This window comes from Pygocentrus nattereri, chromosome 11, assembly GCF_015220715.1.
Source record: "Pygocentrus nattereri isolate fPygNat1 chromosome 11, fPygNat1.pri, whole genome shotgun sequence".
NCBI classification, from domain to species: Eukaryota; Metazoa; Chordata; class Actinopteri; order Characiformes; family Serrasalmidae; genus Pygocentrus; species Pygocentrus nattereri.
Window position 1 is genome coordinate 38,837,759 of NC_051221.1, and position 16,873 is coordinate 38,854,631.

A 16,873-nucleotide genomic window follows, 5' to 3' on the forward strand; every position below is an offset into this window, starting at 1 on the left:
AGCTCAGCAGAGATCCAATACGGAAACAATGCAGTTACACCGAGACTCCAGTGCTCTCATAAGCAAGCAACAAAAACAGGAATTCAATTCAAAGACGTTCTCCACTTATGACTTCTCCTTCTCTCGGTCTCGCTCCCACACACAAAGTCGTAAACAAAAGCACACTCGCAGAAATGCTTCGGTCACGCAACTTCAGACTTAATTTATGTACAAGAATGCCACGTGGATAAAAAGGCCCACCTAAACTGATACGGCTTCCTAAATGATTTGAAAACACCAAAAGATTGAAGGAGGCAGCACAGCAGCTTTCAGTGCACTGCTGGCTAATAAATGACTCAAAACAATTACTCTAGGAAAAGCTGTTTGCACAAAACCTCGCAAACCCTAGGCTGTCACGAGTGTATCAACACGGCCACTTTAGTTGGTCTTTTTTCCTTCGTTTCATCTCAAAATACAAAACCACAGCACAAAAGGCAAGAACAGTCTGCTGAGAGGATCTTGCTATTCAGTAGAGCTACTGGTCAGTTAAATAAGACATGACCAGAGCGAAGCTGTTGCAACATGAAGCACAAGAGGAGATCCAAACTTACAGGTTGAATCCAAGCAGTTAAGTGTCCAAATCAAACAATATGCTACCCAAAAAAAAACTAGGAATGATAGGAACAGAGGACGAGATCACGTAGAGATACGGAGAGAAGCAGAAAGCCATCTGTTTTCTCCCAGTCATGCTTCTTAGATTATGAACAAGTCCATTAGCATGTGTGAAAGCATGCTCTCAGTGCCAGAACCATCAGCATTTCCCCTCTGCTATAACATTACTCCTGATATTACTGTATTACAACGTAATGCAGAAACCACATCCAAAATAGGCTCAATGACGTGAACATTTAGCGAGAGTTAAGAATTCGGCACAGCTGTACCGCAGACCGACACGCGCAGTTCCTGTTTTCTGTTTTTGGATGGGCCGTCACGTGCAAAGCCCTTTCTTTGCGCTTCAAAACGCAAAGCCCTTTCAAAACAACCCATAAAATTTAACTGGTAAAAACATTAAGACACACAGTCAATGGGATTTCTTGTGGGCTAAGACAGAGAAACAAAAATAACTCGTCAACCTCCTGTGGCTGTGGAGTTACATGCATTAATAGGCTTTATTTATGCTAAGAACTTACATAAGCACTCACCGGCCACTTTATTAGGTACTAGTAAAAGGTTGGACCCCCTTCTGCCTTCAGAACTGCCTTAATTCTTCATGGCACACTTTTAACAAGGTGTTGGAAACGTTCCTCAGAGATTTTGGTCGGTTGTTTGAGCTCCTGTCGCCTTTCTATCATCTGGAACCAGTCTGCACATTCTCCTCTGACCTCTCACATACACTGGGCACTCTACTCGTGGTCTCCATATCTACACTGGGCACTCTACTCGTGGTCTCCATATCTACACTGGGCACTCTACTCGTGGTCTCCATATCTACACTGGGCACTCTACTCGTGGTCTCCATATCTACACTGGGCACTCTACTCGTGGTCTCCATATCTACACTGGGCACTCTACTCGTGGTCTCCATATCTACACTGGGCACTCTACTCGTGGTCTCCATATCTACACTGGGCACTCTACTCGTGGTCTCCATATCTACACTGGGCACTCTACTCGTGGTCTCCATATCTACACTGGGCACTCTACTCGTGGTCTCCATATCTACACTGGGCACTCTACTCGTGGTCTCCATATCTACACTGGGCACTCTACTCGTGGTCTCCATATCTACACTGGGCACTCTACTCGTGGTCTCCATATCCACACTGGGCACTCTACTCGTGGTCTCCAGGGCCAGACAGTGGCCCTGCAACGTTTGTTTGATGTTCCACAAAAACAGGTTTAAGATCCACAGAGTTTCCTTTCTGGTTTCTGTCAAGTTAACATTTCACACACTGGCCTAGATTCTCTTTGGTGTAACCTAAGAGAATCCAAAACAACTTATGTCAGGTTTATAAGTCATTATTTTAGAAGGTCCAGTAGTCCAGATGCTGTGATACTGCGACATAATAAGAAAACGTTGTGATATGAATTTTATCAATTTTGCACTAACTGAGAATCTTAGAACATTTCATGAGATTTCACTTTTCTAAATCCTCTATTAAATATAACTTGCCTAAGAGTCTTAGGGTCAAATAAACAAGCATTAATTCAGCTTGTTACACAGTAATGTTTTCAGGACCGATTTCTTCTGTACCAAACATGAACTTGCACTGAAGAAAACCTGTTTAGACCCCAATAAGACTGCATTTCATCATGTCTGATCAAATGTATGGTGTCAGGAATTTAACCAGCTAGACACACTGATGATATCACCAGGGAACATCGCAGGACTTCATTTATGAAACTGAATGTGAGGATACACTCGTGTGCATAAGATTTACAGGATGCGTTCACAATATAACTAAATAATAAATAAATAAATAATAAAAAGCACGCCTAATTCGAACCTAATTATTGTTTTCAATTATAAATCCACGCTTTCATAAAATATTGTGCAGGGTGGACAAACTTATTCAAACGCCCAGCACACATCACAGTTTGAGCTGATATTTATGGCTCCTGGGGATCACTGTGATTCAGAAACCTGTGAAGTAAACCTGAATCACGACGTTTTTTTTTTTACGTTTTAGAGACGGTTTCTGAAGGAAACACTGCTAAAGCTCCCACTGGGAATATGAGGAGGTGCCAGGATATTCTAAAAGTCTTCTGCTGCATCACAGTTGTTTGCAATGACACATTTTAAGCCATCCCAGAAAGCACTGACTATACACAGAAATACACCCTTAAAATAAACTCAAGGTAACATCAACAGTCAATGAAAATAACCAGAACTATATTTTTATGTCCATAAAAATCCACCACTATTGGTCTTAAAATGCAAAATTTTAACTACTAATAGTGTGAAAAAGTGTCAGATCACATACTCGATTTCCACAGAACAGCAGGCCACGCGGCGGTAATTCTACCATTTCAGTCGTTTCATGTATTTTTGATTAAATGATGAGAAATCAGTCTCGTTACTCACCTTTCTGCAGCAACTTGACTTCTCCATTCTCCCGTTTGATCTCATTGACCAATTTGTGTTTCTTCTTCTCTTTCTCCTTCTCTTTCTCCTTTTCCTGATCTTTATCCTTATCTTTATCTCTTTCCTTCTTCTTTTCTCTCTCCCGCTCTCTGTCCTTCTCCCTCTCTCGCTCCTTCAGTTTGTCTTTGATGATGTGCTCTGGAACAGAGAAAGAAAACGAAAAGTTCAGCTGAAGGAAAAGGAGCGTCACTCGGCTCTCGCTCATTCAACCAAGCACGCTCCTAGTCGGGTGTTATATTAGGCGTTAATTACAAAAAAAAAAACGGGGTCCAGTATCCAGCCACCCAAATATCTGCACAGAGAAGATCAAGAACCAAAGGCTTGCGCTCCCTGTGCTTGCAACTAGAACCAGTGCATGGGTTAAATATGTTCAGCCTAATGAATTCATTACTGAAAACGGAGCCAGAAGAAGCACATCCATCATTCCGTGTCCTGACACTTTTAAGAGCCATTTTGGGAGAGTGTGGCTGCCGTGCAGAACCTAAATTTCCAAAGGGCCTTAATTTCTTTTAAATACAGGGCAAACATTGCTGTTTAATAAACCAACAGACATCCAACATGCAAAAACGACATACGCGGTACTGGTGCCGAGGACCAGTTTTAAAACACGGCTCTAAACATGGTTTTCTCCTCAATCTACCTTATCTACCATAATAAACACAAGGGCTGAGCATGAGTACTCGATAAGCTGCCAGTACTGAATACTGAAAACAGCATTCAGGTATTTGATATGCAGCCATCCAGTAAAGCGCTGAAAAGTTTTGCTCTCATTTGCAATTAAGTAAGTATATGACATTAAACATTACTCAGCACGTTGCCCTGGGCTTGTTGTTAAGGATGGAGTTAAGAAGTTAGAACCAATGCAGTTGTAATTAGGCTAAGGACTCTGGCTGGTGCTATCTAGAACCAAAAACAAATAATTCTGTTTTCAGCATAATTGTGAAAAACTAATAACAGTAGCTAGCTCTAGTGTTAAATTTCAGAGTATCAGCTTTTCTGAAGAGATGGCGAACGTTCCTCTTGCCTTAACCGACATAAAACCTCCAGTGACCAAAAGACTTTCCCTGGCTATTTCTGAACAGCTTGAACCTGAAACGGTCCTGCCAAAAAAATTCCTTTAGCCTGTTTTCCTCCTCCTCCTTCTTCTACTTCTTCTTCTCCTCCATCATGTTTATCAACACACAAATTTGTCAGAAGAAACATCTACAGACTAATACACCCACCGGCCACCTTGCTAGTAAAAGGTTGGACCCCCTTTTGCCTTCAGAACTGCCTTAATTCTTCATGGCAGACTTTCAACAAGGTGTTGGAAACGTTCCTCAGAGATTCTGGTTGGTTATTTGAGTTCCTGCTGCCTTTCTATCATCTGGAACCAGTCTGCCCATTCTCCTCTGACCTCTCACATCAACAAGGCATTTTCGTCCACACAACTGACCGCTCACTGGATATTTCCTCTTTTTCAGACCGTTCTCTGTAAACCCTAGAGATGGTTGAGCGTGAAAATCCCAGTAGATCAGCAGCTTCTGAAATACTCAGACCAGCCCGTCTGGCACTAACAACCACGCCACGTTCAAAGTCCCTTAAATCCCCTTTCTCCCCCGTTCTGATGCTCGGTCTGCACTTCAGCAAGTCGTCTTGACCACCTCTACATGCCTAAACGCACTGAGCTGCTGCCGCGTGATTGGCTGATCAGCTATGTGTGTTAACAAGCAACTGAACCTAATAAAGTGGCCAGTGAGTAAATATCTAGTAAAATATCTAGTAAAATAATCTAAACTGTCATCTTTACTCTGATAGAGAGCCGCTTGTATAAGCTTCTGTTTTTGGTGCTCCGTGTTTGACTTGTGAATGGCTTGTCAATTAGCTGATAAACTGAACCATGTGTTAGTGCTGTACAAGAGATCTCCAGCAACAGAGATTCAGAGGCCAGGGGTGTGCCTGGAAAACGCAATCAAAGACTCTCTGGAAGAAATTCTACAACGTTCTACAACATTTGTTTATTAAAGTGTCAAAGCACAAATTATAATGTGGCTCTCAGGCTTTAACATTTAACCCACATCGACACCAGGCCAAGCACACAAAAGCTAGAGAAATACAATATTTAGTCTAACAACTAACAGGAACACACACGAAGCATGGCGCGGAGGGAAATGACAACGAATAAAAATGACAGAAGACTTTATCGCACGGTGATTTAATAAACCGCCTGTCCCAAAATCAGAAAATCTAACATGTATAAACTTTATTTACACTTGCAAAATCCACAAAGTGAACATTTTAGCCAGAAGCCAGTCTTCAAGCCACTTCAAGCCTTCTGAAGACGCTGTTGAGAAAAAATATAAAATCAACTTAATTCAGAAAGATAGGTTTCTGGGTTGACTGACAGCTTGGGAAAAAAATTAAACCACATTTAAATACATCAAACATCCAGTCTGGTCATTAAAACATCAAGTAGGAATGTCTATTAGACAATCAAGAGCCATCCTTCAATTTTCACTTATATTGCATTTCTTTTTCCTTTTATTTAATCATTTTAATCCTTTTAATCCTTTAATTTAACAGTGTTGGGCTGTTAAGCAAGTGTGATCTACACATGATCAATCCTGAATAATAAGGGAACACATTTCCATAATTACAATAATTATTTTCATAACAGCTTTTAAGGAAACGATTTATGATGACGTCCACAATTTCACAGAAATTAAGACTTTGCGCCATTCATAATTATTTTTTAAAAACTATACTTAATACATCAGTGTGTCTGGATGCACTATTTACACAGTTGTGTGAAAGAGAAAAAACAATATAAAGAGCTTTTGCAAATCAAATTAGCACTTGAATTGTACTTTGGATAAAAACAAGCACACATTTTATTCCGTACCACAATCAGTCATACCTGATGTGCACTGGCACTGAAGTGCTCCCCAACCGTGCGACGCTGAAAACACCAAACTGGGCGCTCATTACATTTCACCAGGGAACGATCAAGAAATGCAACTCCAAAAGAAGAGCGCCTGAACGTGAGCGCGTTACTAAGGACGCACCATCAGGGACGCGTCACTAACCCAGCTGACAACTCTAGGCGATGTCAGCTTGGTCAACAGATAATGAAAATATATTCCTCTGACAAATAACGCAGCAGCACATCAACCAGTAAGGAGAAAATACCTGTTGTAGAAGACAATAAGTCGTCATGACGCTGCTTAGCTCTGTTATGCTGCATGTCAACGCACGTCATGCGGACTAATCCGGCCAACGCAACGCGTCTATCCAATCGGAAGACAGCTGGTGTTCGCGTGATAAGCGTTCACAGTGCAATGTATAAAACATTCACTCCGTATTCAAACATTCCAGTGGAGCATGGAGGAAAAGCTCCAAACAGCATTAAACCTACACTTCTTCCTTCTTTAATATATATATATATATATATATATATATATATATATATATATATATGTATGTAGAGGCATGGTGGGTAGCGCTGTCGCCTCACAGCGAGGAGGGTCTGGGTTCGATTCCCCGGCCGGGTGACCGGGTCCTCTCTGTGTGAGTTTGCATGTTCTCCCAGTGTCTGCTCGGGTTTCCTCCCACAGTCCAAAGACATGCAGTCAGGCCAATTGGACATGCTAAGTTGCTCCTAGGTGTGAGTGACTGTGTCTGTCTGTCTGTCTGTCTGTCTGTCTGCCCTGGGATGGACTGGCGACCTGTCCAGGGTGTATCCTGCTTTCCTCCAGCACCCCACTGCGACCCTGATGGAGAAGCGGCTTAGAAAATGGATGGACATATATATATAAATAAATTCATAACTAAATTTGTTTTTGGTTTATTAGAAAATCAGCATATTTATTAATTAAAATCTGAGTTAGCTGGACGTGATCTTTGTTAAAGCCCACATGCGGCCAGCGAAAGAGGGGGAGTGCGTTTACGCCCATTGACGCACCGGAGCAGTGTAAATGCACCCTGTCTGTCAGCTCGTCTGAAGAGGCAGTCTCCGTTACTCGCCCAACACAAAAACCTAGCGCAGTCCCTCGGCTGTTACTGAATAACAAAACATTTTCAAGGGCACTCCTCCACGTGCTGCTATACTTACTGTTTGCTATGTTGAATCAAGACTTTCAGAGGCATTGATGCCTTTTTACAGTCCTATTTAATGTGCATCACTGCTGTAACTTGGCACAGCTACAAGAACTCAAATTCAACAACCGACAAAAAGGGTTAAATCACTTTTAGGTGCTGGTGCTTAAAAAAAGTCTTTTGGGTTTATTTTTTTTAATTAGGACTCTAGAACATTCTCAAAAAACAAACATATGCCATAAAAGTGAACTCCTTAAGAAGCCAGTTTATGTGCATTTTAATGATGTTTTTATTTTCTTCACAAACGTGTAAACTGCTGCTAAGCACAAGCAGATCTGCACAGATTCTGCGGTTCCAACCAAAGTGAAAAATATGATGTTTTGTGCTCATTTTTCACTTACCATCCAAAAAATTGTTCATTTTCACCACTGTCTATTTCCCCCCACTCGTTTGCACCCATTATTTTGAGTAAATGAGGTAAGTAAAGTACCCTAGGGGCTCACCTGTTGTAAAGTGCACTACCTCAAAAAAAACACATGCTGATCTTTTAAGATAAACTTCTGGCTACAAATTACATTTAGGCTATGGGTTCTCCGGGGGGATCCCGTAGGCTTGATATTTTCGAGCTTTGAGCATTTGTCAGCATGTCTGTTAGAAAACCAGGCATTTAATTCTAAAGGTGTGGTTGATTTAAAATGAATAACCCAAAAACATTGACAAAAAGGCATTTTCATAAAGACAAAGGGTTTTAATGGTACAGCTGTGGTGGCTGGAACAAGATACTGCCTTTTGAAATATTGTACAGTTTGTACCTGAATCACATCCCTGCCATTCTACACATCATCAAACGCGCTGACGACAAAACTCTTCTTGTACTGTCCGTTCACTATTTCATAAAATACTTGGTCTTCTCATTTTTTATGAAACATGGTCAGGATTTGAGTTTTTCCCCCACTCGACACAGTCTTACTGTCTATAAGCACCACATCATACAGATATGTTTTGCCTATGCTGATATGTGCTGTATTGCTTGTGTTGTTCATGTATTGCCATTGTTATTGATCAGAACGTGAGACTGATCTGACAAAAGCAATGCTCTCATGACAAGCAGACGATATTACATTTTCCACAGGTTTACAGTCTGACTGACTACACAACAAGCAACACATCAGCATCACTACTCTATTCAGTCAAACTTGCGCTGCCAGTTTAAAGTGCAATAGATATAGTCTCTGTGAGGGGTCTTCCCATTTTCCCCCTCACAAAGCATAAGAACGGACAGTATTAGAATCTATATATGTTTTCCCATCAATTTGCTTAACTTCTTTCTTCGTCACTATGCTGCTTCATAACGGTGAGTGAGGAAAGCTGGACTTGCAGGCTAAACATGACTCCCCAGCATCAAGTTAACAGCAAATATCTATTCCATGAAAGAGCTGAAAGACCACTAATTTTCTCATTACAGCCCATTACAAGCATAATAGCCTTCTGACATGAAAAAGATTGTTATGGACAGTAACATTTGTCATAATGATGTATAAAGGCTGCAGGCAACAGCACAATGCTTTATATTGTTGCACCTGGAGCTACCGACTGAAGCTCCTGCCGAGGCAGCACTTAAACAGGAATTTCACTGATTTGTCAAAATTTCCCCGCAATCAAACTGTTAAGATACAAACAAAGTCATTCAGGGTGGTTTGCTCTGAAACTTACTCTGCCAAAATTCACACTGGTGGTGATAGGCACCAGACATCTACAGCACTCAGGGCCTTTTAAAAGCTCATTTTCACAATGACAACACATGAAACGGATACAAGTACAGACATCTGTAGACGTTTTGAGACAAGATGTGATTTTTTTTTGCCTAAGACACGATGTAAAAGCCATTTATGGGATATTCAGAGTGTTATAACTCAGGGTGAAGGAGTAAAAATATATATATTTTTTTAATTTACCATCATCTGCTTTACATATAAGCTAAGATGACACATGCAGGCCGACTGGTCTTTACAGACAGGGAAAACATTCGGATTTACCACCGTTTGCCTATAATCAACATCACGTATAAAAACTCCGAACACACGTGTTGGTACACGTGTCATGTTGGACAGTAAATAAAACGGCTATATTGGTGTTGTTGACATTGTGACCCCTGGTTCCCATCACCACCACTGTAAAGAAGAAGAGCTGGTAAACCAGCCCGAATGACTTTGTTTACAACTCAGCGATTCATTAACGCAGAAATGAAGAAAATCATTGAAAATGTCCCAAACTCCGGGCAGATGTGCCACTGCTCTTATCATTTTATTATCATTTACTATCATTTCCCCCAGACAGATGCAGCAGTCAGGACACACTGCACAGCCACCGAGCGCAACTTTCTACGTGTAAACTCAACGCGATACGGAGTCAGTTTACTCAGGCCTCAACGTTACTAGTATTAGCGTTTAGTGTGAACTCCTTAGTACACGCAGTTTCAAATCCAGTCATATTCTCGCGTGTAATAACAGCAGCGTCGTGATTATTGGGCACTTTTATTATGTACCGCTCTGACTAACGTTAGCCCCACCGCTACTCCCCGCATTCACGCTCCGCTACGAGGAACGAGGGAACCTGCCCGTTAGCTTTAGCTCAACGGCTAACCGAGCCAGTTAGCACGGTGTGCTAACGACACTGGTTGTTTGTCACAACAGACTTTCTCAGTCAAAAACGCGCTGGAAAACAGACCAGCTTCGCGCGGAAGACGCGTTTCAGAAATAAACGAACGTCCACAGTAAGCGGACGGGGTGAAACAGCGGTTTTTAAAAGTGCTGAAAGCTATTACGCTACCTTTCTGCAGCAACTTCACCTCCCCGTTCTCCTTCTTCATCCCCGCACTACTAACGCTGTTCTCCGAGGGCAGCTTATGCTTCCTCTTCTCCTTTTCTTTCTCCTTCTCCTTCTCTCGCTTCTCCTTGGGCTTCTTGGGCTTGGGCGGGGAGGCGAGGAAGGCGCTCTGCTTGAACACTTTGTGCAGCGGAGGCTGCTGGACTGGCGCCGCGGGGCTGCTCGTCTTGACGGGAGTGAAGCTCCATGTTGTCGGGCTGCCATAACTCTGCTTGTCCGCCGCGCTGCTGCTGCCGCCGCCGCCTCCTCCCCCTTCTCCGCCTTCTCCGTTCACTTTCTTGGGTTTAAGGCTCTTCTCGTCGTTGCGAACTTTCTTGGGCGGCGGTGGATGGTGGTCCCGGGAGGACTGCGGCCGGCTCTCGGACGACGGTTTGGATTCCTTGGGCTTGGGGAGCGGGCTTTTGGTCGCAGCGCCGAAGTGAATGAAGCTCAGCGACTCCGCCATCTTGGGGCTTTTCTCTATTTACTCTCCGACTCTGCTGCTGTTTGTGAGCGGGGTAGGGAGGGGCGGGGCCTCGGCGTGACTACCAGGCGGAGGAGGCGTGGCCGTGGCGTGATGGACACGCAGAACGGCTTCGCGAGGGCGGAGCCTGCGTCCAGTGAGGCCGGAGGGGGAGGAGCGGTGAGGCAGAGCCGTGGCGCAGTACGGCTACTCCATTACGCGGGAAAGGCTGGAAGCTAGTGGCTCGCTGGAAGACCACAAGGGGCGATGCGAAAATGATTATCCTCTTAATTCGGTGGTAGTAAATGGCTACCTCTGTCTGTGAGGGGCTCTGGTGTTGGTGTTTGCACCCAGCTCTCTCTGTTTAAAGAACATGGCCTTCTACAGCAGATTTGAGGCTTTACTCTACATTTGCATAGAGTGGAACCAGCTAAACATTTCCCACAGAAATGAGAAGTAATGCAAAGGCTGTACTGTGGATGTCTTTCTTTACTGCTGAACCAAGTTTTAAAAGTGTAACATCAAGCATGTGGTCCTAGGAAGGCAACAATATGGAGATTGTGGGCCGAGACTGAAATTCAATCATTTTCATGTGTATATGTGCTGATCCCCATAAATAAATAAATACATACATACATATATATATAAGCATTTAAAGTGAAGCAGCTGATCAGGATTGTAGTGTAACTGGGCGGCATGGTTGCATGGTGGGTAGTGCTGTCACCTCCCAGTAAGGAGGGCCTGGGTTCGATTCCCCGGCCGGGTGACCAGGGTCCTCGGTCTCCCTGTGTCTGCGTCGGTTTCCTCCCACAGTCTAAAGACATGCAGTCAGGCCAATTGGACGTTGGGTGTGAGTGACTGTGTCTGTCTGTCTGCCCTGCGATAGACTGGCGACCCGTCCAGGGTGTATCCTGCCTTCCGCCTGATGACCGCTGGGATAGGCTCCAGCCCCCCCCCAACCCCTGTGACCCTGAGGGAGAAGTGGCTTAGAAGATGGATGGATGTTCTGGAATTGTGGTGCTCATCGAAGTACTGATACAATTGTTAAACATAATGGGAATTTTGTGTATTTTCCACAACAAACAAATACACCAAAAGGGAATGGCTCAGAATTACTTGGAAAAAGGTCTAATTATATTGACTACCTTTTTATTATTGTACAACTTCAGCTTCTTTTACTTTAGAATTGATCATACTGCTAAATTGGCCTACAAACAGATCTAAAGAACAGTTTTGGAAGTTGCCTTTTCCTCCTGAGCTGAGCCTTTCCTTTTCCATGTAAGCTTTGGGCCAGGGAAGTTCCACATCAGCATAAAAGCCACTTCCATCTGGAGCAGTCAGCCTGTGCTTTGACTTCAAGGGAATTCCATCCCTCCCCTCAAATGGATCCGGAGCATGGGCAGATGATGAACTGGCAGCGCTTGGCCTCAGTCCAGCCCCCAAATCCGACGCTCCTCAGTAGGGCACTCATGCGGAGCAGAGACGGCGGCTGGCTCCAGACCATTCTGGCACCTCTGGCAATCGCTGCTTTATTGAATGGGCTCCAGCAAGCACAATGTTTTAGTGTCAGCTGTGAGGCAACAGGTAAGCTGCTGGATCAGTGATGCACAGTGTCCAGTGATTTATGTGAAACCCTTTGTGTGACCTACAGATATGTATATAACTGCTTGTGTGAATTCACAGACAGGATCAGTGGCTGAAGCATGCTAATGAGGCCTTTTCACTACCCCAGGCAATCACCATTTCCATCCTTTCTGCGTGTACTAAGGGCTTTAGTAAATTAGGGCCTTTCGTGAGGCCAGGATAAATACAAAGCTGGCAATATTTAATGGTGTGGAAAATTGCTTTTCAAATTCATGCACTCAATTGTTTCTTGATAATAGTACAATTTTTGAAATGTGAGGTGGCCATGCAGAACACAAGGTAAAACAGCCACTATCTTCTGCACAGTGGCTCTATTAGCCCTGTGCAGGTCAGGACCCTGCTCTGGCTGCGGCCAGCCAATTATTCTGTTTATGCTGACTTAGGCCTATAGCCATGCTACCAATAGATTCAACTTAAAATCCCCTCTGTGCCTTTAGCTCAGCGTGTGGTAAAACACAACAGCAGTGGGATATCACACGAGGGAGTCCCCAGATGTTCACTCAAAAGACCCCCTGTAAAACAGATATTTTGCATTCTACTAGTGTGTCAGCATAGGAATGTTTCCCAAGACGTTTCCTAGCCTTCATAGGAAGCATAATTACCTATATTTGTACTGAACTGATGTCAGAATGGCTATTATTCACATACTGATTAGTGGATAAGTCAAAAGTTTGGAGTCATTTGCCATGTTTTTTATGTATACACAGTGAGGATACTACAAACTATTAACATTTAATCCCTGATATGTTGAATATGCTGTTTATATTATACTATAATTAACATGATTTTCCATTGCCTGCTTTGAGATTTGATCTCCATTTGGAAATATGACACATTCTGGATATTATTATTATAATATTATACAGCACAGGGCAGTCGTGGGCTGGAGGTTAGGGAACCAGCCCTGTGACCGGAAGGTCGCTGGTTCGATCCCCTCGGCTGACGGTCCATGACTGAAGTGCCCTTGAGCAAGACACCTAACCCCCAACTGCTCCCCAGGCGCCGTGGATAGGGCTGCCCGCTGTTCCGGGCAAGTGTGCTCACTGCCCCCTAGTGTGTTTGTTCACTAGTGTGCATGTATGTGGGTGTTTCACTGCACGAATGGGTTAAATGCAGGTGTAATTTCACAGTGCCAAATGGTTCTAAATTCACTCCCTGCAGATTTAGAATCGTTTACAGGAGATTCTGCATACCCATTTTTAATTACAACTTCCTAGTGTCCCTGCTAACTATTTGAAACCTGTGATGAACATACTTGATTTATTTCACACATTTGTCTGCAACCAAATTTGTTTCATAATACTGAAGACAAAGATTCCAAACTTTTCCAAACGGGGGTAACCTTATGTAACATAGTGCAGAGATGCTTTCCCTCTTTGTCTATAATGCCGTTTCTCTGGTATCCCAGACTCGTTTAACACACATTTCAAATACATTCATTTCAGAGCTGGCCTGTACCACCGTGTGGTCGAATGACATGTTTTGTTGGTTTTCCAAGTCAAAATAAGTCAACACATTAGAAGAGGACTTACATATATTTTTATAATTTAGTCGTTGAGACGTAGAGAAACATTTGCTCGGTGGGGTTAATGGGAACCAGGGGTCGTGATGTCAACAACACAAATATAGCCATTTTATTTACTATCCATAACCAGCAGGGAACCCACAGATGTTTTCCTAAGTAAAGGTGATGATGGTACAATAGCAGGAAATGTGAAAGTTTCCAACAAATCTGAGTCAGCAAGTTTCTCTACAATGGAGCAGATTAAACTTTGATAAATGGCTTTGTTCACATTTTAACTGTTTAATTAGACAGATTTTTAATGGGTGGAATTTCCCTTTAAATATGGCATTTTTCTGCAAAAGTTTAGTGCACAATTTCTATTTATTTGCCACAATTAACGATGGTAAATATGGCTAATTTCGCTGGTTACTTCGGTGACTATGTGACAATAAAGGCTTATTACATTATTACATTAACATGAGCCACAACATTTGCACAGGGCACCTTTTTAACATTTTTTTTCTTCACAATATGTTAAATTAAGCAAATAAAAGTCATTGTGTGAAAAGTTAAATGTGCAGAAGTGTGTTCTTTATAGAGAGACAATTTCACTTAGAAAATCAACCAAATGTAACGTGACCAGGGTGACCAAACTTTTGCATTTAACTGTTTATAATATGAATCAATACCAGCTTCTAGGGGGAAGTCTGAGGTATACACCATCCTCTCATTCATGAACTGGAGGTATTACAGCTTTCTAAATGAATCTTGACAAATTGGTGTGCAGCTTCTCTTCATGTAGTTCTGTTCTGCGTAGCTGTATTTGAGGCCGGTGTTTAGTTGGGCATTGCTGAGCGCGAGACTAGTGTGAGTGTTGTGTGTCTGAAGAAAACCGCTCGGCAAGTCTTTTCTACTCATCAGCTGATCAAAAAGGAGCCAACAGTGCAAAAGCAGTAGCAGCAGCGTTACATTCACATTGCTCACCCACCAATCGGAGGAATGAGTAACAAATAAATCAGGCCACAGAAACGTCTTCCTTATGTCTTTCTTTTTTACTGAGAGGTTGATTGATTTCTGCAACATACAAACAGGTCTGTGTAGAAGGGTCATTCAGATCCCAGAGGCTTGAACATAACGGGGTGAATCTCTATCTCCCTCTCTTTCTCACACACACACACACACACACACACACACACACACACACACACACACACACACACACACACACACACACGCCGCTGCCCTTACATTGGACAGAAGGGGCATCCTCTCGAAAAAGGCACAGGTGGGCTCTGAGAGGCCAGTGGTGCAGGGCAATGGTTCATGAAGTGAGCAAAAAACAGCGTATACAAAAATAACCTTTAGAATACAATTTACAAAAAAGCATTATTACAATCTTGAGCCCGTGCCATCTCAGGGTTTGGCTGATAAAACAGCTAGCCTTTTGGGGGGGGAAAAAAAAAAGGAACTAAACACTGGATTCTTTCGGGAGAGGAAAAAAAAACAACAACCCTGAAATATTTGCTATAACAGGAGGGCAAATAATTTACAGTTCATAGTACATGGGGGGTTATCATGCACAGACTTCTTACATCTTCTGTTAATAAGAATATTTAGCGATAGCTCATTTGTCATATTATATACCTACTTGCCCTGTACACCTATAAAACAATGCATATATGGCTATCGAGAAGTTAGCAGAGAAGGATGGTTCGAAAAACAAACAAATAAAAAAAAAAAACAGTAGTTTTCTGTCCCTATGAACACATATCGTATTGTATTGTTGTAGTAGGAGTGTAAAAGTATAGAGAAGACATGTTCTAGCTAGCTAGCTAGGACAACAATACAGACTGTTGTGTCAGCCTGATCTGCTTTTTGCTGTGGGGGGTGGGGTAAGGCAGGTTTATGGTCCCAGCAAGGAGAAGGTGTAGCACCAGTGCAGTGAGCCCATGGCAGCTGCCGCACGTACAGCATGAGGAGTGCGGCGGCATCATGGAAGATTATCTATGTAGCTATATTTTTTGATTGTGTGTTAGTCGGAAAGTGGGTGAGAGTGGTCGTGAGAGATGTCTTTGATCCTCCTTCTACAATGGCACTTGCAAGAGAGGGGATGGTAGTGGTGTGTGTGCGTGAGTGAGTGGGTGTACATGTCTGTATGTGTGTGTGGATGCATGAAGGGTCGGCCATCGTAGGTCCTTTGTCATTATGTCCACTCAGATGGAGGGTCTCTTGGGCCTTTGGGTTGCGTGCAGCGGGTACCGAATCCTAGAAAAAGAAATTGCAGCAGAATAGGGAATTTTAATGAGACATAAAGCAGCTTAAATTAATAATATTAAGCTGCCATTGGCATTTCCACCCACTCTTCAGTCCTGTCGATCACTAGAGCTTTGTATATTTGTCAGAACAGTATAACCCGACTACTTATGCCCAAGTTAAGTAGCTCAGTTCTTAATATTTGCCAGGCTGTGTTTGAATCTCTCATATTCAGTCACTCACATTGAATGCAGTGTGGCCTGCATTTATCCTGACTTGATTATTTTGTCCTTAGTTGTACCTTTGTACCTTCAGGCAAGGTAAAGCTGTTTAAATAGCACACTTCACACAGGCATTTTAAAGTGTACATAAATAAAAGCTAAATAAACAGCATATTTTTTATGATTTGGGGATTTGGAGACCTCTCTGGTGGAAAGGTGTAACTGCATGCAACAAACTGACTAATCTTTCATAACACTGGGTGCATGTCAGACTCCTTCCGAATGAGTCTGATATTACGAGCGTATTGAAAGAGTATTCAACGAGAACTGAGTCAAAACTTGAAGCACATACCTTAAGAAAATGTGAGTGAATTACTATTGGAAAAATATTTACGGGAACAGTCCTTTGGTCCTGGCGAGCAGGAGGCAGGCCTTATTCCCCTCTTAGGCAGAGACTCAAACCCCCTTCAGACAAGCGGAGCGGGAAATTCTGCCCATTTTACCAAACTTCCAAGATTATGTTCCTCCTCCTTTATGATTTCACTGAGCCTGTGGCCATTGTTAAATTGTGTAATTGTTTCTTGTGAGTACTTTGAGCCTAACTACCCATTTTCTGTAGGGTTGATTATAACAAATAACTGTTTTGTTTGGGGGTTGTTTAGCCCGCTGCCCAGTCGCTCTGTACAGGCCGCAACCGTTGATTAAACTCAGCAGAATGCATTACA

General features: G+C 42.8%; 2 protein-coding genes across 3 annotated transcripts in view; both read right to left on the minus strand.

Annotated features, from left to right (window-relative positions):
* Window positions 1-10,564, minus strand: part of LOC108432533 (lysine-specific demethylase RSBN1L) — a 61,528-nt gene extending 50,964 nt beyond the window's left edge. Inside the window, exons 1-2 of the mRNA XM_017706421.2 lie at window positions 10,028-10,564; window positions 3,065-3,262 (exon numbers count right to left, since the gene is read on the minus strand). Coding sequence (XP_017561910.1) covers window positions 3,065-3,262; window positions 10,028-10,529 — 700 coding nt within the window. The 5' untranslated portion in view covers window positions 10,530-10,564. The remainder of the gene's footprint in view (window positions 1-3,064; window positions 3,263-10,027) is intronic.
* A 4,143-nt stretch (window positions 10,565-14,707) lies between these two features.
* Window positions 14,708-16,873, minus strand: part of ptpn12 (protein tyrosine phosphatase non-receptor type 12) — a 70,663-nt gene continuing 68,497 nt past the window's right edge. For both annotated transcript variants that reach the window (XM_017706423.2, XM_017706422.2), the window contains one exon: window positions 14,708-15,939. In XM_017706423.2, the coding sequence (XP_017561912.1) occupies window positions 15,878-15,939 (62 nt within the window). In that variant the 3' untranslated portion in view covers window positions 14,708-15,877. The remainder of the gene's footprint in view (window positions 15,940-16,873) is intronic.